This window comes from Lontra canadensis, unplaced genomic scaffold (assembly GCF_010015895.1).
Source record: "Lontra canadensis isolate GAN:19392208 unplaced genomic scaffold, GSC_riverotter_1.0 scaffold59, whole genome shotgun sequence".
NCBI lineage: Eukaryota > Metazoa > Chordata > Mammalia > Carnivora > Mustelidae > Lontra > Lontra canadensis.
Genome location: NW_022631053.1, coordinates 1,101,578 through 1,120,124, shown reverse-complemented (window position 1 = coordinate 1,120,124; position 18,547 = coordinate 1,101,578). Strand labels below are relative to the sequence as shown.

At 50.6% G+C, this 18,547-nt stretch overlaps 1 protein-coding gene across 5 annotated transcripts in view; it reads left to right on the top strand.

The window, feature by feature from the left end:
* HOXC4 (homeobox C4) overlaps positions 1 to 17,965 on the top strand; it is a 60,671-nt gene extending 42,706 nt beyond the window's left edge. For 2 of the 5 annotated variants that reach the window (XM_032876597.1, XM_032876599.1), the window contains exons 2-3: positions 15,093 to 16,298; positions 16,790 to 17,965. In XM_032876597.1, the coding sequence (XP_032732488.1) occupies positions 15,860 to 16,298; positions 16,790 to 17,145 (795 nt within the window). In that variant the 5' untranslated portion in view covers positions 15,093 to 15,859 and the 3' untranslated portion in view covers positions 17,146 to 17,965. Of the gene's footprint in view, positions 1 to 9,419; positions 9,540 to 14,870; positions 14,924 to 15,092; positions 16,299 to 16,789 lie in introns of those variants that run through there. The other 3 variants (XM_032876600.1, XM_032876598.1, XM_032876596.1) reach the window with 3 other exon arrangements.
* The last annotated feature ends 582 nt before the right edge of the window (positions 17,966 to 18,547 follow it).

The window sequence follows — 18,547 nt, the reverse complement described above, 5'->3', positions numbered from 1 at the left end:
TAAATAAATAAATAAATAAGGATCCACCCTCTCCCCCATCCCCACCCTGCAAGGGGGGTGTGGGGGTGGGGCAAAGGAACAGCCCAAGGGCTTTTTAGTGTAACTGAGCATTAGAGAAATACGCAAGGCTTCTATGTGAATTTAGGAGTTTGAAACTTTTGGAGGTTATTTATGTGAATGGCCCGAAGGCAAGCCCGTGAGTGGCTCTTGGGGGACCACGTGATGTCATTAAACCAAGTTTTATGGTGTAGGGAGAGCTGACAAACCCACAATATATTTACATCATATATAATCTTAACTGTCCAGCCACGCAGCTGCTGGTGAGGTTTAATGCTAGGACAGAGGGCCTGGCAGTTAGAGGGGATTACGGCGCTGGGGATGATGGTGAGAGGTTACATCTTCGCAAATGAATCCCAGGCGAACGCTGTAAGTTAATTTTCTCTCTCTCTGACCCTTTCTCCCGTTTACCTAATCCCCCCTCCCCATGATAGAAGGCAGTTCCCACTCATTAAGGGGAGGGGATGAAGGCCTCCCCAGGCATTCCCAGGCTAGGGTGGAAGAGTAGAAGCCGCTGGGAGGTAGGAGGATGGGGGAGCTTGTCTCCTCTGACCATTCTCCCCTCCCTGCCCTTTATTTACTCCAGCTGCGAGTCAACTGTGGTAGAGAGGCCTGGGTTCTTTAGAGCTCTGCCAGTTCTCCCTGACCCTCTCTCCCTTCTCAGTTGGGAAGAAAGACTGCGGCAGACACATGGGTGTTTGGTGTTTGTAGGAGTGTGCCAACTCTAGGGGCAAGCGCAAAGGGCCTCTGGGCCCCCCACCCCCGACCAGGGAGGGGGCCAGTTCAGCCCTTGAGCCAGTGGTTCAGAGTCCAGGCAGGTCAGGCAGCTGGAGAGGGAGGCCAGGAAGGCAGGCTTTGGGACTTCTGAGTCTCCAGGGTGCGACCTGAAATTGCAGAAGCATCTTAAAGGAAGCTGGCTGAGCCCAGAGAGTCCCAAAGCATTTTCTCTTTCCTCACCACCAGGCCTGGTGGCCAGCTGTCCCAGCATCTGTAATCTGGGGTCTTGGTCGGCCTGGAGCCAGGGTAGTTTCATGCCTCCCTCTAGCTGTTGGGATCTTTCCTGGCATTCCCAAGCCCTTGCCTGAGGCAAAAGTAGGCCCAGGAGGGACTACTTTTAAGAGTATAAATGGGTTGGAGAGTGGAGGCAATGTCTTTACTAGGCTGACCAGGAAAGCCCCCCAGCTCTGGGGAGAGAGTGGCTTCCGGGTGGTGGAGTAGCTATCAGGGCCCGATATGGGCATGGAGTTCTTCTGCCAGTCTCAGGCTCAGGCTCCCTAACGGTGTCTAGGAAGGAGGCTTTCGGCACAGGAGTCGCGTGTCCTCCACACCTGCGAGTGCAGCCCCCTCCCCATGCCGCACCCGGAGCTAAGCCAGGACAGCAATGACATAGAAACTCAGTCTCCTTGAAGGGGCCGACAGAATCCTACTGAATCTGGAGGGATTTGGAATCAGGGCTGAAGGTGGGCCCATGGAGGGCAAGTGGACCAGGCCAAAGAAAAAGGAGAAGAGTGGCGGGGCGAGCCAGGTCTGCACCTTCCCAGAAGGGAGGACTGCTGTGGGGATCCAGGGCACACGCTTTTGTGGAGAAGCGCGGTTGAGGACGGGAAGAGGATATAGTTAGTGTGCCCCTGCCGCCCAAGGGGACTGAGGAGGAAGCAGGACTCAAGCAGAGACAGAGAGCCCAGGCCCGCTCTGAGAGAGTGAAGGGGAACAGAGACCCAAAGACACGCCTGAGCCAGGCGATCTCCAAGCCCAGCTCTACCGGGCTCTCGCTTGCATAAGCCGTGCTGAGGCGGGACCTGGGGGACTCCCTGAAGCCATCACTCTGGGGACCCCTGTCCCAAACCATGATTGGGCCTCCCTTGGTACCATAGTCCTCCCTACTCCTTTATTTCCCAGGGAAGCATGAGGATCCCAGAGGATTTCCCCAGGAGCCCATTCAAAAAATTAACTCTCATATTCTTCCTTTCTCATAATTAGCCCTTTCCACTCTCCCCTCCTCAGTAGTCTGTGATTTGGGGGAGGAGGTTCTGGAAACTTTCCATTCAAGCCTCAGGGAGATGGGAGTTTTCCCTGCTTTCTAACTTGACTCTTCCCCTCCAGCCAGCTCTCCAGGGCTTTAGGGAGTGAGTCTAATGGTCTTCATCCGAGAATTTAGCCAGGGCCAAAGTTCCACACCCAGGCAAACTCGGCCTTCCCGTACCCCTGGCCAAAGCGCAGTCCCATTCCGTTCCTCTCCGTGGAGAAGGGTGTGTGTTTCTGTTTTATAGATTTACACAGCGTCTCTTGGGGGTTCAGTGGCTTCCTCATCTCCTTTTCTGTTCCTTAGGCTCAAAAGTTCCATTTAAATACCACTCCCTCTTCCTGCCCCAGCAATACTAGATCATCCTTCCTCTCAATCTGTCTGGGCCAGTTTTTTGCTATTTTGTAGAACAAATACATAAAGACAAATATAGATAGAAGAAAGACAAATATAAATTGGGCCTGAGATTTTTGCTTTTTCCAACCTGCCCCCACCCTGTACTCGATTTTAGGGTCTTCCTGGAGCAGGAGGTGCGCGATCCATCAAGTGCCAAGGTGCCCCAGTCAACCCGGGAAGCTTTTCATTTTGTTCCTAGGTCTTTAACCCTGGAAAAGGTCAAACAACCAATCAGAAATGCGCTAAGCAGGGTCACATGGCCCCCACCAACCAATCAGCCAAAAAGTACTTGGGTCTCTGTCTCGCCCTTCCCCTCCATTCCTCTTCCTCCATCCCTCCTTTATCGTCCTCTTTAGTCCTGGGTCTGCCCTATCTCAAATAGGAATGGGAAAAGCGATGCTGAGAATATTCTAGACCCTCCCTTTGTCCCTGAACTAGTTCTAGGGACTCTTTGGCTTGTGTCCTGTAGTTCTAACAATGTGCCTTGGCCTCGAGGTCAGTCTCACTTGTACAGGGATCTGAAGTTGTGGGAGTGTCCTCTGGATCATTCCCATTTTCTCCAGTGAGATCCTATCCGATTCATTGGGCTTTATAGATGTGGACTCTCGATCAGGGTGTACAGTAGGTGTGGATCTGAATTCAAATTCTGATGGCGATTATCCCCTAAACACTTACCTTGTACCAGTTTTCATTCTCTTATGATCTTCCTGGGGACGGGTGGGGGCGAGTAGAACTTTTTTTTAAATTTATCTCTCTGGAAGTGCCCCAGAGCCATTTGCTTTGTCAAATGACCTCTGATGTGGGGGAAGGGAGCAGAAGTGGATTGAAAGTTGTGTTTGGTACCTCTAGCTTGTTGAATAGCTTTAAGACAGTTGAAAAAGGGTTTTGGAGGGATGCCTGGGTGGCTCTGTCAGTTAAGAGTCTGCCTTGGCTCAGGTGGTGATCCCAGGACCAGGTCATGATCCCAGGGTCCTGGGATAGAGTCCTGCATTGGGCCCCTTGCTCAGCAGGGATCCTGCTTCTTCTTCTGCCTGCCACTCCACCTGTTTGTGCTCTCTCTCTCTGACACATAAATAAATAAAATCTTTTTTAAAAAAGGGATTTGGAAAAAGGAGTGAGCACAGAAAATCAGGACCCTCCCCTGATATATTATAAAGAATTGATGAATTTAAGTCCCTTTCCTTTGCATTCTAAATAATAATAATGAACAACAAAGTGATAATCCTGTGTCCTGGCCAGTAGCTATTAAAGAACACAGCCACCAAAGGTGTGGCTTCCTGTGTTTGTGTTTACATGGGTCAAGTCAGAACAAGCAGTGGGTGGGAAACTATTTCTGAGCAAGAGCACCTTGATGGCACAAAAGCTGTGCACATAGGACAGAAGTGCTGTGTTTCCTGAATACCTGGGCTGGGCCCTGAGCCAATCCACTCGTGCATGCGTCCAGACCCAGACATTGCTCCCTCCAGTACCCTCCCGTCTCTAGGGCTTTGTTCCATGGTTAATTTTAAGGTTGAGTTCCCCTTCCCTCCCCTTTTCCTCTTGCTCTTCTACCTTCTTGAGCTGACTGAAGGGCAGGAGCTCTGATGGACTGTACCACCCAGACCTCTAAACTCTCTTTAGGGGCATCAAGGGTGCAGGGGTGGAAGGAGTAAGCCAATATGAACTGGGCTTTGCCAGCATGACTCTGCTCATTGGTCTTCTGGGTGGGCCTGATTTTGGGACAATGCATAGGACAGATGGAAGGTTTGGAATGAGAAGTCAGAGGAAGGGCAGCTCTTCTCAGAAACCAGAGAGCCCCCACTTTCTAAGTCAACTCAACCATACTGCACCACTTACCTCTTTCATGTGTTGGAATTAAAGCACACACATTTATTTTTCTCTGGTAGGTGGTGAGGTAGTCTTTGAGACCAACCTTCACCTCCAGTGTGAATTTCTCACATTGGAGTTTCTAGATCTCATGAAGGGTAGAAAAAGAAAGATGGAGGCTTGTTTCTGTCCAAACAGGCACTGAGAAGAGAGATGGTATTGCCTCAATTCCTTCTAATACCCATGTGAACTTTATCTGTCTCTTTGACTCTCCCTTACTGTGTACCAAGTCTTTGGGCTGAGTTTTTGAACTGAAACACCAGGATCCTAGACTTCAGTTCTCTGTTTTCTTTTGCTGGGGGTGCATGAATTACTCTGAGCCTCCTGCTCGCTCATGGGACTGGAGACCCTGGAGCTCTTTGAGATGGAGAAAAGAGACAATCTGGATTTAAGACCCCCAAGCTAAGGCTTTCTGGATTAATTCAATTTAAGAAAGGAACTTCCTAAACTGCTGGAGGGCCAAGAAAATCACATTGCCTTTTATTGGACCCTTGTAACTCAGAATAGTGTGTCTGCATACATCCCTTGCCTGCTTTGATGGGGCTCTAGAAGCTCAAGTTGTCTAGACTGAGGCATTGGGGTGATTGAGATCTCTTTGTCCTTGAATCCTACAGAACCCTGGGATCCATCTTCCTCTGCCATTCCTAAGGGTCACAGAGGGGCAAAAGGAAAACACTCTGTGTGTGTGTGTATGTGTGTGTGTAATGGGGGTGGGTGGTGGGTGGGATGCAATTTGGGACTTGGGAAAGTTGAGCAAGGCAATCAGGGACTTGTTCAGCCTCTGATGACCAGGCCTTAAGATCTACAATGAGAAGTTGAATAGGAGACTTATGCAGGAAGGCAGCTTTTTCTCTATACCTGACACACATACAGAGAAAGTTCTACCATGATCTGCAGCCCCACATGGCCTGGGTGGACTATGTGGGCTCAGTTACCTGGTATTCCTTCAGGACTGCAGGTGTCACAGTTCTCAGAGAGGTAGGGCAGGCCAGGTTCTGCCCTTGAAAGTTCCCTACATCTTCCAGCCCCCTGAACTAGAACACCACACCAGAACACACAGAAGTATATATATATGTGTTCAAGTATGGTATGAAAGAGAAGCCCTGGCAGAATACGGTAAACCAGCCGACTTGAGCTAACTTCCCACTCATTGTCCTACCCCATTTTTCCCACGGGTTCAACATGGAGACCATTTCTCTTCCCCAGCCCACCCCTGCCCCCTCAACCCCCCTGGGTAACTGTTAAGTTTCCTCTCTTCTGCCTCCCTGGAAAACCAAGACCCTGGAGCAGCCCCATAGATGGTGGCACCCAGGCTCTTGATGACCTTTAGTGTCCTGTTGTTCTGTTGGGTTGTGGGGGGTTGGACTACAAGACCAGACCCCTTATCTGATCAAATCCTCCCTTTACTTGCTATTATAGACTCAAACTCAAACTCAGGGCTGCTTCTTTGTTCAGTGGGGGAAATTTTCATCTAGTAAATATTTCTTTAAAAAGTCAACTTCCTGGAAAATCCAATGTGTGTGTGTGTGTGTGTGTGTGTGTGTGTGTGTGTGTGTGTGGTGTGGTGTGGTGTGAATGAAGGGAGTAAGGGTCAGGTCCCTCATTTTAGATTGTCTCTCCTTGTCCTCTGGGTGGAGGATGGGGGCGTGGGCTGAGGTTTTATTGAGGGTGCTTTTCCTGTTGGGAGTAGAGATGGGGTCATAAAAGCCTAGAGGAGGCTGTTTTGATCTGGTGACTTCTCAGGAAGTAGCATCTGAGGTTTTGCTTTGAAAATCACTCTCCCACAAGCTGGCAAGCTAAATTGGATTGCACTTCCCCAAGCCCACCTGGGGCCCCTCCTTACCTCCCTTTCTTTCCCCAGTAAACCAAAGGAGAAAAATAAAAAGAAGTCCAGAGCTTTCTAAATCCTATGCCTCCAATAAGAAAAGGGCTCCTTGGTGATTTCTTCCCCCTCAAAGTTCCAGGTTTAAAAACCATGCAACCTTTCATTTTTCTTTTTGTCCACACAGACCTTGGTTCCCCCCAACCCCTCAATTTAAAAAGAACTAACATAGAAGGCAATCAGCTTCTGAGCCTGGTGATAGTACTGTGACTCCTGGGGACTCTACCATAACTTCTGGGTCTGCTATTCTCCTGTGACCCCTTTCCTGAGCCCCAAACCCTTTCTTTGGAAGGTGGGACTTCAGGTGTATAGAAAACTCTTGAGAAGAGATATTGGGAGTGAGGCATATAGAAGAACCCATCTAGAACTGAATGAATGGAGGAAACTCTCTACAGTGACCAGGTTTTATGTAATTAAAGATGGGTGCAGGGGTGTGTGTGTGTGTGTGTGTGTGTGCACGTGAAAGCCCACAGCCTTCTCACATCTCGCTGTAATCACACTATCTCCAAACTAAACCTTATTTTACCTGAATAGCTCCATTTTGTAATGTTAATAAGTCTTCCCCCAAAGACACCCCAACCTCCCACTGGTCCCTCCAACCCCAGCCATGGGCTAAGGAGCTGAAGGGAATGGAAGTAAAGAGCTCTCTACCTCCATCTCAATTAGGGACGCTTTCAGGCCCAGGGATCAGGGCTCTTATCTATCGCTGGAGAAATGCCCCCATAAGCTGGAAATGAGGCCACAGATGATATGCGTTCGTGGGCCTCTTAGACCTTATGCAGGCTCTAGTTTACCCTCACTTGTTCCCCAGAGAAGTCTGGACTGGAACACCCTGAGCCCACAAACACTAGAAAATCTCCCTCATTCCTAGGACTCAATGCAAATACACCTCTCGTTATAGAGAGCTGCGCGGTCGAATAGCTACCCTTGTGAAAATGTATTTATGGGTCTATCTATGTCTATATAACAGGATGTATGTTTTCTTTCACTCTCTACTCCACATTTAAATGCAGGTGTATAGATCTTTAGATTTATAGATCCACAGTGAACATACCAGTCCTCTGTCGAATTCCTGTGTGCGCATTACCAATCTTTCGGTAGTGGTTGGATGTATACGCTGGGGTGTATTGGTACGGCTCTTGCTAAACATCTAGATGAATATTTGGGTTTTTTCCCCCGATTGGAAAGAACTATGTGTGTGTTGCTAGATAAAACTATGTTTTATCTAGATTTATGCAAGGGCCTCAATGCATAAAATAGCTACATATTGAAGCTACATATTTGGAGATCTTTATGGTCTTTGCAGTTTTGCTGCAAACTTAAACATTTAAGCATATGTTTAGAGATGGTTCCATAATACGTATATCTATATGTAGGGGCATAGATCTCCCTCTGAAAGGGTTCAAACTTACTGCATCTCTCTGTCTATCTCTGTGATCAATAGAGACATCAGGCAAGTGGGCATGGAGAACAAATACCTTTTGGATGTTTTGCTTATTGAAGTGAGTGATTCTGTTGCTATCTCTAATGCTATCTCCAAATCTAGTCCACCTGAGTCCTCTGCCCCCTGGAAAAGCCACTGTGGGGACCATAGCCTCTCTCTCCAGGCTGTCCCTGTGCCCTAAAGTCCCAGCCAGGCTCCCCATCCTGCAGTACCTCTCAAGACAGCCACTAAGGAGAAGGGGAGAGAAGAAGGGGAGAACCCTTCAACCCGGCTCCTCTTGGATCCTCTTGGCTCTCAGGGTGAAGAGGCTGACCGGGGCGTGAGAGTCCTCCCCAACCCCAACTGGACCTTTGGATTTGGGGGAAAGGGGTGATTAAGTCCTCGACCGTTTTTTTGGAGGGTGCCCAAATGGTGCCAGGGTCACCGCCCGACCCCTAGGTATCCCCTCCCCTGTTGTTCTTGGTACCCAGGGCCCAATTAAGCGGCCGCAGCGCTCCCTGCAGCCGCGCTCTTATCGGGCCGGGATTGATGCCTCCGCCGCTCCTGTATATCATTTCCAAGATTTTTTCTGTCCAACTCCTCGGCTCCTTTGGCTTCCGCGGCTTTGACTAATGATTGCTACAGATGCCAACGTCTCCAGAATCCTAATAGCCAGGCAGGCGGACTCTTATTTACCCGGCAACATTGCTGCGGGGGGTGGGGGGTGGGGGGGGAGCAGGGGTTGGGGTGCTGTAGGTCGGAGGACAGGGAGAAGGTTGTGACCAACTCAAGTTTCACTGAACTTCTTCCCCAGTGAGGAAGACATCCCAAGTCCCTCCTCTCCCCGAGGGGGAAAATATAATCAGAAAATACTGCTAATAGTAACTCATTGCTTGCCTCGTTGGAAGGGGTCAAAGAATAAACAGGACGTGGGAGAATAATCAGAGGAATGTTTATTAGTTGTAAATAGATGAGAGAGTAAGCGGAAAACCAGCGGTTTGGGGAGGAAAGAGAGTGTTTTCTTCCGGAGGAAGAGAGACGGGAAAGAGGTCAGCCACGGCGGGCTCAGGGGCTCCTTTTCTTTATTCCATGGCTCACCCATCCCCTCCCCTCCCCAAATCCACACTTCTTCTAAATGAAAGTTCCTTCCCTCTTCCCCGTCCTTCACCTCACCTTCAGTCCCACCGGCGCAGGGGCCGCTGACCCGCGTGTTGTCGGACGCAGGTGCCCGCAGCCCAGAGCGCTGGCGCTGCCAGGCCGAGGGGCCTCTGTCTGGGGCCGGGAGGCAAAGGCAGAGTCCGCGGCCGGCTGCGGGCTGGGGGGGCCGCCCGCCCTGCGGTCCCGTTGCCGCTCAGGGGCTGAAAGTTGTGGACGATTTTGCTGGTCCTGGCGCTTGTGGCCCTCCGGCGTGGGGCGGCTCTTTGGGGGAAGCGGCTGGAGCTCCCCGCCGAGCCTGGAGCCGGGTGTGGTTCTGCCTCGGGTCCCCATCCAGACCTTCTAACACGCCACATTCGGGTGAAGAGAAAACACAAAAAGGCGGAGCAGCGCAGCTCGGGGCCCAGGCATGGAGTGATAACTCAAACACGGAACATTTTTCTATCAGAGGATAATGGAGCACAAAATAATTCAGGAAGGCGAATGGGCAGGGCCCGAGTGGCAGAGCCCGGCGGCGTGGGGCGGCTGCAGCCCGGGCTGCGCGCCGAGAACCGTGGGAGGACCATTTCGTTGGAGTGTAGGGCGAGGCAGCAGCCGGGACCGGACCCAGGCCACCCGAGGGGCAGTCTCTAAATTACAGCCCGTCAGGAGAACTCGGAAACACAAAAAGAGAGCCGAAAGATTTAAACAGTCGGAGGCAGAGGCGTCCCGACGCGACCAAAGCGAAAATCAATCACGTAATTAAACCGGGGCGAGGGCGAGGCCCGAGGCTGGGGGTCCAGGGTTCGGAGGAGGTGGCCAAGGTGCGCGCCGAGGCGGGCGAGAGGCCAGGGGATGGGGGCTCGCCCGCCGGGCCGGAGCGCGGAGGGGCTGCGGGCAAGTTTAGAGCGGATCGCAATGGATTCCCGCTTGGCTGGGAAGAACAGGCTGCGTATCTTCTCCCAGGCCAGATCCAGAAGCTACCGATGGCCCCTTCTCTGGGCCCCCCATTTTTATGGAGCTGTGGTGCGGGGTTAAAGGTTGCTCCCCATTGTCCAGTGGTGCCAGGGATGTGTCTAAGGAAGTTTGTCTGGGAGCCCAGGGGGAACCAAGATGCTGCCTCTGGGTTTGAGGGGATGGAAGGGGTTGGCACCCCAGTTTCAGGCCCTTGTATAAGTGGCCTGGGCCTTGATTGCCCCAACTCAGAAGTCAAGGCAACCTTTGGAATGACTCCCATCTGTGGGCCAAGGCTGGGAAAGTAGGGGGCAAGTGGGCTTTATTAAAGGAGAAACTCGGGGCTGAGCAAACTGGGCCCCTTTGGGCAGGGAAGGAGAAGGGACAGTTCCTGGGAGAGGAAAATGAAGCACATTGGGAGCTCTGTTTAGTGAGGGAATGATGCTCTTGTTATTATAGAGGTTAATAATGGTAATGATCTTGTATGGCTGGGTCAGTCCGGAGAGACCAAGCTCTCCACAATCCTTTCTCACAGAGATTTTTTCTGGATAGTCAAGGGGGCCCCAACTTGGTTGTGGTTGGGGAGAATAAAATAAAGACCTTCCTTCCCTTCCCCTGCCCTTTCCTCTCTGACTCCTTGAGGACTCCAGAAAACAAGGGAATCTTATAAAAAATCTCCATCACTCCCCCACCCCCATTATTTTCCTCTGTTCTTTCCAGCTCACTAAAATGCACTGTCTCTGGGCGGTGGGCTTTCCTGGAGTGCCCTTCTCGTGAAGAAAGCAGTTCCAAGTCCCCAGGAATTCTGTCTCTGACCCTGGAGGAGAGACACCCAAGATTTTCTTGCCTGCTCCATGGAATTCTCCCTCTCTCCTTAGTCTTTCCCAGTTTCTGCCTTTCTTGGTCCTTGGGGCCTGATCCCATGGGTCCGTGGCAGCTCAGAGGCCAAGAAGAGATTGGGCCATTTTGAGATGCCTTCATCAGCCTCCTATCATTTCATTAATTCTGGAAGCACAGGCCAGGGAGCCCACCATAAGCTACTCCAGAGCCAGCCTAATTCCTAGAACTTTCAAAACTACATTTCACCTCCTTTAAAAGTAAAAGTCCTTTCCCCCCTTAACAGGAAAGTTAAGGTTACAAATCTCCTGAAGCCTTAAGTCAGAATTTTTAGCAGCAACAGCAACAATATTAATAGTAAAAAGAATTAAAGCTTGCATCAAAGGCAGAAAGGGACACCCTAGCTCAAGTTTTAAAGGGGATATAATCCAGCAGCCTTGGATGAGAGTGGGGGTGAGTGAGGCCAGGATGACCTGGAAAGGGGGTGAGGAACCCAATCTCTAACTAACAATTTCTCCAGCATAAAAATGAAACATCAAATTCGTTAGCCCAGGGCCTTCATTTTTCCCCTTCCACATTATAACTAGTTATTGAACTCGCTGGAAGATCTAAAGGCCATTTGCGAAGAGACAAATTTCAATGGAGTTTCCCCATCAATAACCCCATGGCAGTGACCTATTGGAACAAGTCAAACACCCGAGGTGAAATGCAGGTCACTCTGTCTAACCAATATTAAAATGCGGCCACTTTTTAAAAAGCCACTTTAAACGAGATTTGAGGAAAATTGAATTCCAAGGAAGGCAAGGCAAGGAGGGGGAAATCCACGAGAGGACCTTGCCTATGGTCTCCGAACAAACAAGAGAAATTCATCTTTAATATTTTAAAGGGGGGCAAATTAACATTCCATGATTGCTTTTTTTTTTTTTTTTTGAGACTATAAGCGATTCCAGGAGGGGAAAAAAAAAAAAGGTTTAGTATTTTCTGGTGACACGTCCAGGTTATTAAAATCATTTTAGACCAATTCATTACTTTTACTGACAAGAGATTTAAGAAAAAATCAATTAAGCATTTGCATATTCTTTTGCATACATTACCTCTGCCTGCTGGCGTTAGAAAGGGACAAAAACACACATATAGACATACATACAGACATACATATGCCGCAAAAAAATGAGATAAGAGTCTTGCTTTACTTTGGGGTTTTCAGGATGCTTGGAGAAAAAATAAAAATGGAGTGAATTACTTGATGGCATACCATGTAATAGTCCATTTATTTGTGGAAGAGGAAAGCGAGGTGTTGCGATTTTTTAATCTCTAACATAACAATAACAAAACCACATCATACACCCACACAAAATCCTGCACTTCCGAGAGTGGGAAAAGGAATGACCCTCATTTTCCTTCTCTTTGCCCTCCAAATCCTGAGTTGGTTCTCCCATTTATTTTTCTACCTAGGAAAATCCAGGGAGTCTGAGGGGTGAGATTTTGATACAGCACAGAATGTGTGGAGCTGCCGAGGTCCCCCAGCCGGCAGCTTGTTACTGGGGAGGGGAGGAATATGGGTTATCCAACGGTCAGTATGGTAATCCGGGCACAATAAGGCCTCGCACACAATGGACACATATTTTTCTTCAGCGGTGTCAGAAGGGAAGCGCTTTGTACTGAAACGTGTTTCCGAAAGAGAAACCAGATCGAGATTTAGAAAGGAGATGGGGAGGGTGGCATTCAGAGAGCGTTTGGAAGCTGGCAAAGGGTGGTCAGAAAAAATAAAAATAAAATAAAATTGGGGTAGAGAAAGGTGGAGGGTAAGCGGGGGTGGAGATCCTTGGGCTGGCAAGATAGGAGCAGCAGGGCAAAGCACAAAAGGAGAGAGGACCAGATACTAGGACTCATCACAGGCAAGAGCTGCTTGAGTGCCCCCCCCATTAAGGCAATGCTAAGTGCAAGAGCTCTCCAGAGGGATTTTATTTCTGTACTTGTAATAATATCCAGGTGAAATTGTTTGCATGTATGTGTGTGGTAGAGCCCAGCTGGCTTGCTATTTTCCCCTTGTGATAGGCGACTTCCTTGCTATTAAGGTATAGGCACCCCAAAAGGGCTTTTGGACAAACGATGTAGATGAATGTGGGCCCATTTGGAGGAATCTCCCAGATTTCACTTTCTGGAGGTGCATGTTAAATTAGATGTGCAAACCTGGGATGAGAACCCCACATATTTATGGCTGCACAAGGAGGCATTTAATGTATTAATAAGTATTAACAGTATGTATGCATATGTATTTGTTAGGTGTAATAACCAAAGACAGACTTGACATTCAGCTGGAGGCCACTGAACTCTCTGTATCTACTTAATATGTATTGGCCCAAAGTGGGTTTCCTGCTCTGGCTCCCTTGACCCACCTGCAGGAGCTTAGAATCCTGGGGAGTGGTGGCGGAGGAGGGGCAACGCCTTGGGAGGAACTCCCTAAAAAGCCCAAGAAGGTGAAGAGATGGAAGAAAAGAGGGTTGGGGAAAGGGCGGGGGGCAGGGCAGGTAGAAGGTGAGTGTGAGGGCTGGGAGCGGTGGAGCCCCGCCAAGACCTCACCTTTCCAAGGAGAGAAAGAGTATTCTGGGCGAGGATTGGGTGGGGCAGCCTGATCCAGGTGCGGTCCTCAAGGGAGGTTGGGGGTGGGGCTGGAAGGCTTTCTCCTCCTTCAGCAACCCTCCCCCCAACCCTACCTGCAATCGGGAGGTTTGGCTTTCCCTGGGGCCAGTCTGGGGCTGCAGTTCAGACTCTGTGTAGAGCAGCATTCAGCATTGGTTTCCCTTTGCCCTCTTCCACTAACTTATAATTAACCCACCCCTACCCCCAATAATTACAACAAATAAGCCACCCTCCCAGGCTCCAAGCCACTATCAACTGAACCCCAGCCTTCTCCTCCCCAGTTTCACGTTCCTCTTTCAACCAAACTGGCCAGTCCTCACAGGCTGACGGGCCCAGACAGGAAAGGGCAGGGACCCACTGGGAAATTTGGGACACTCCTCTGAGAGACGGTGTACCCCCAGGGAATTCCTGTTTCCTTGACTGCCTGGTGGTAGGGGGACGGGGCATTGTCCTTCTGGGGACGGGGTATCCAAGGGCCCCCAAGCACTGGCTCCTGGTGAGCTGGGGGTGAGCAGAGACTCAGCTTGGAGGACAGAGAGTGGCCAGGGGGCCCAGGCTGTTCTCATTCCTGACCTCAGGGTGAGCCCTAAATTTTGACATGGGGACCCCCTCTCCCGCATCCCTAAGGTGGTGAAAGACAGGTGGGGAATCTCCCGCCTTCAGGCTCCCTCTCAGGAGGGCTTTATTTTTTTTTCCTTTTCCCCTCCTCATTCCCTTAATTGCAGATGTTCTAATTAAAGCCTCAAATAGTTGTTATGCCGTTTTAAAAGGTACTTATTCAAGTGTCAACCAGGCTGGGCTGGGAGGAGGCAGCGTAGGGCGGCGAATTAAAGGTAGATTGACTAATCACGGCGGCGATCATAATAATAAAATCAGAGGGAAAAAAATCACATTACGACTTTTCGTGGAAAGGAGGGAGCAGGCAGCCAGCGGCCGCCAGCCCTGCGCCGCCGCCGACACAAAGAGTGCGGGCGATTCCGCGAGACTGATTTATGACGTTTTACAGCCCTATAAAAGCTGTAGCGACGAGGCAAGCGCTCCTACCACCGCTGGCAGATTTAGTCTAATAAATAAAACATAAACAGTTAACTTTATGTGTCACTTTTATTGTTATCAAGTAAAATATAGCCGAGCTCCGGCAAGCTATGATTTTAAACTATAATTGTTATCAAGTACAACAAGGGGACCCAGCTCCCTCCCTGGGTTCTCCCTTCTGCTACCTCCCCCCAACTCTGAGTTATGGGATCAGCTAATTGGAATTGGTGGCATGACGTGGCCACCCCTGCCTGGGGGTGGGGGTCAGAAAAAGCAACCCTTTCTTGCCCCCTCCCTTCTCCGTGCCCCTGACACCCTCCATCAGGGTATTCCCTGTGGGTGGGTGGCAGAGAGAGGGAAGCTGGTAGGAATGGACGGGAGACCCCCAAGTCCTGCCCAGCCTCCCCGCCTTGGTGAGCTCACCCCTCAGGTTTTGGAAAGCAGCCTGGAGCTGGCCCCTGGGAATGTGTGTTTACATGTAAACACATGTGTTACATGGATACTATCCTTGGCCGGAAGCAGGCTCTACTCGCACAGGCCTCCCTCTTAACTAGGTCGGCCCTCTGTGGGGATGAAGAAAGAAGAGCTCCCAGGGCCTTGGATGGGCACCCTCTGGGGCACTGATAGATCTCTCTCCTCCTTGCCCCACGTCCTTAAGGAGCCAGCCTTAGAGGTAGTTATCAGAAAGCCACAGGCCAGATGGATTGAGAGTAGAAACAGCAGCCAGCAGTAGAAGAGTTCCTCTGCTCTGCGGCTGGGGCAGGGAGGGTCAGTGGGTACCAGGGGAGGAGATCAAGGCTTCTGAACTCTGCTTTTGCCAACCACTTCCTGTCTCTCTTCAGCGGGGGCTCAACCCCCAGACCTCCAGAAATGACGTCAGAATCATTTGCATCCCGCTGCCTCTACCTGCCTGGTCCAGCTGGGACCCTGCCTCGCCGGCCCCGTGGCTATAGGGTTGGGTGAGTGTGTATGGGGAAGGGGAATGGACTCTGGTATCCTTGGATGGGGGGCAACCCAGGCTCTTCAGCCTCCTGGGCTCAGCCTGTGCTCCTCCCCATCCAACCTCCACTCCAGTCCTCCTCATTCAACTTCCTCTTCCTGCAAAAGAGGGGCGCTGCCCAGTGACCTACACAGACCGACACAGGATCGCCATGAATGGAGACCTCTGGAAAAACTCCGGAGCCGAGGCCCAGCGGGCCCACCGGAGGCCCACGGGGAGACTCTGGGAGGGGGCTGAACCACAGCCTCCCGACAGCCCCCCAAAGCCCAGGCTTTGGAAGGGAGCTGGGGGCTTCCCATCTCCTTTTGCAGGGGAGGGCTGTCAGTCGGCGGGGTGCGCAGTGGGGGTACCTCGCCCCCGCCTGCTAGCCCCCCATCACCACCCCCACCACCCCCAGCACCACCACCACCACCACCACACACACAAAAAAATTGGATACATTTTGAATAAAGCGATTCGGTTCCTTATCCGGGGACTGGGTTGCTCCGTGTGATTGGCCGGCGGAGTCACATGGTGAAAGTAACTTTACAGGGTCGCTAGCTAGTAGGAGGGCTTTATGGAGCAGAAAAACGACAAAGCGAGAAAAATTATTTTCCACTCCAGAAATTAATGATCATGAGCTCGTATTTGATGGACTCTAACTACATCGATCCGAAATTTCCTCCATGCGAAGAATATTCGCAAAATAGCTACATCCCTGAACACAGTCCGGAATATTACGGCCGGACCAGGGAATCGGGATTCCAGCATCACCACCAGGAGCTGTACCCACCACCGCCTCCGCGCCCTAGCTACCCCGAGCGCCAGTATAGCTGCACCAGTCTCCAGGGGCCGGGCAATTCGCGAGGCCACGGGCCGGCCCAGGCGGGCCACCACCACCCCGAGAAATCACAGCCGCTCTGCGAGCCGGCGCCTCTCTCAGGCGCCTCCGCCTCCCCGTCCCCAGCCCCGCCAGCCTGCAGCCAGCCAGCCCCTGACCATCCCTCCAGCGCCGCCAGCAAGCAACCCATAGTCTACCCATGGATGAAAAAAATCCACGTTAGCACGGGTAGGCAACTTTGCTTTTTGCTCTCCCCCTCCCTCCCCACTTCCCCAGCGCTCCCCACCCTCCCCGGCCCCCTCCGGCCCCGTCCTCCTTTCTCTCCTTCCCCCTCTCTCTCCAGGAGCGACTCTGGGTTAGCACAATTGAACTGGATTTACGAGCGAGAATGGGTAATTACATCCCCCATAAATTTTATGGCTTAGCTACTCTGGGCAGTCCGAGCCATGTGCTACGATCTGTTATGTATGTGTGAAAACTATGCTCGCTTTCTAAGGGCGCATAAATAATTCAGTGTCGTTACAATGAGGATTCCCCTCTTATTACACTACAAAGTCTCCAGCTTCCTTCAACTTCTTTATAACCCATTTAGCTTGATGACTTTATTTCCACCACCCCCTCCTCCTGTTCCACAGAGCTGAGGATGGGGTGAGGGTGGGGGGCGGGAGCCTGCTGCCTCTGAACCCCACTATTTGCTTTTCCCCTCCTCCTTCCCCCAGTGAACCCCAATTATAACGGAGGGGAACCCAAGCGCTCGAGGACAGCCTACACCCGGCAGCAAGTCCTGGAATTAGAGAAAGAGTTTCATTACAATCGCTACCTGACCCGAAGGAGAAGGATCGAGATCGCCCACTCGCTGTGCCTCTCTGAGAGGCAGATCAAAATCTGGTTCCAAAACCGTCGCATGAAATGGAAGAAGGACCACCGACTCCCCAACACCAAAGTCAGGTCAGCGCCCCCGGCCGGCGCTGCGCCCAGCACCCTCTCGGCAGCCACCCCGGGCACTTCTGAAGACCACTCCCAGAGCGCCACGCCGCCGGAGCAGCAACGGGCAGAGGACATTACCAGGTTATAAAACATAACTCACACCCTGCCCCCACCCCATGCCCCCATCCTCCCCTCACACACAAATTGACTCTTATTTATAGAATTTAATATATATATATTTTTTGGTTCTTTTCTCTCTTCTTTCCACCTTATACCTTGTCAATTCCAAACTGACAAAACAGATAAACAAGCCCTCTGCCCTTCTCTCCCTTCCACTGTTAAGGACCCTTTTAAGCATGTGATGTTGTCTTAGCATGGTACCTGCTGGGGTTTGTTTGTTTGTTTGTTTTTTAAGGCCATTTTGGGGGGTTATTTATTTTTTAAGGAAAAAGCTGCAAAAATTATATATTGCAAGGTGCGATGGTCTGGTTTGGGTGAATTTCAGGGGAAATGAGGAAAAAAAAAGGAAAGAGAGATTTTTAAGCCAATTCTCATCCTTCTCCTCCTCCTCCTTCCCCCCTCTTTCCTTAGGCCTTTTGCATTGAAAATGCACCAGGGGAGGTTAGTGAGGGGGAAGTCATTTTAAGGAGAACAAAGCTATGAAGTTCTTTTGTATTATTGTTGGGGGGGGGTGCTGGGAGGAGAGGGGGGACGACAGCAGACAAAGCTAAATGCATTGAAGAGCCTCTCAGAGCTGTGCAGTTTGAGGAGCCAAAAGAAAATAAAAATGAACTTTCAGTTCAGAGAGGCAGTCTATAGGTAGAACCCCCACCCCACCCCACCATCGTGGTCATTGTGTTTTTGGACTGAATTTACTTGATTATTGTAAAACTTGCAATAAAGAATTTTAGTGTCGATGTGAAATGCCCCGTGATCAATAATAAACCAGTGGATGTGAATTAGTTTTACGTCAATGTCTGATGGTTTCTTTTTATCCCCCTCCTCCTTCTGGCCTGGTAACATCCCACCTTCTCTATAGTTGCCTAAGTTTACTCTAAGCAAACACACAAATCTTAACTCTCAACTCCTTCTCCAACGTCCTTAGGTGCGCCAGCAAGGGGATTGGGACAGGGGATCTTCAAAAAAGGGGATGTGGAAGATTAGTGCTGATTTCCCCCATCCCTTCCCTGAGTCTGCCAAGAGGCCAGACTCTCCTGGGGGTCTTTAGAGTGGAGCTGGGAGGGTCTCACTTTTCTATAGTCAGGCACAGTGTCTTCTTTTTGTTGATTTCCCTCTCCCTTCTTCTCTTTTCTCTCTGCTGAGTAGGCCTGCCTTATTTGCAGACAAGAAGGCAAGTTTAGGGAGTGGGAGGAAGAGAAGAGTTTTTTTCTTCTTTTAGGACTCTTTTGGAATGAGGGATTAAGGAAGATGCCCCCTCAACCTGCCTGTGCTTCTTAAAAGAAGGAAGATTTTGAGCTGGTGACTCTGGAGCAGCAAAGTGACCCCTCAGGGTGGCTTCTCTGTTTGTTTAGACTTGGAAAGAAGGGTGA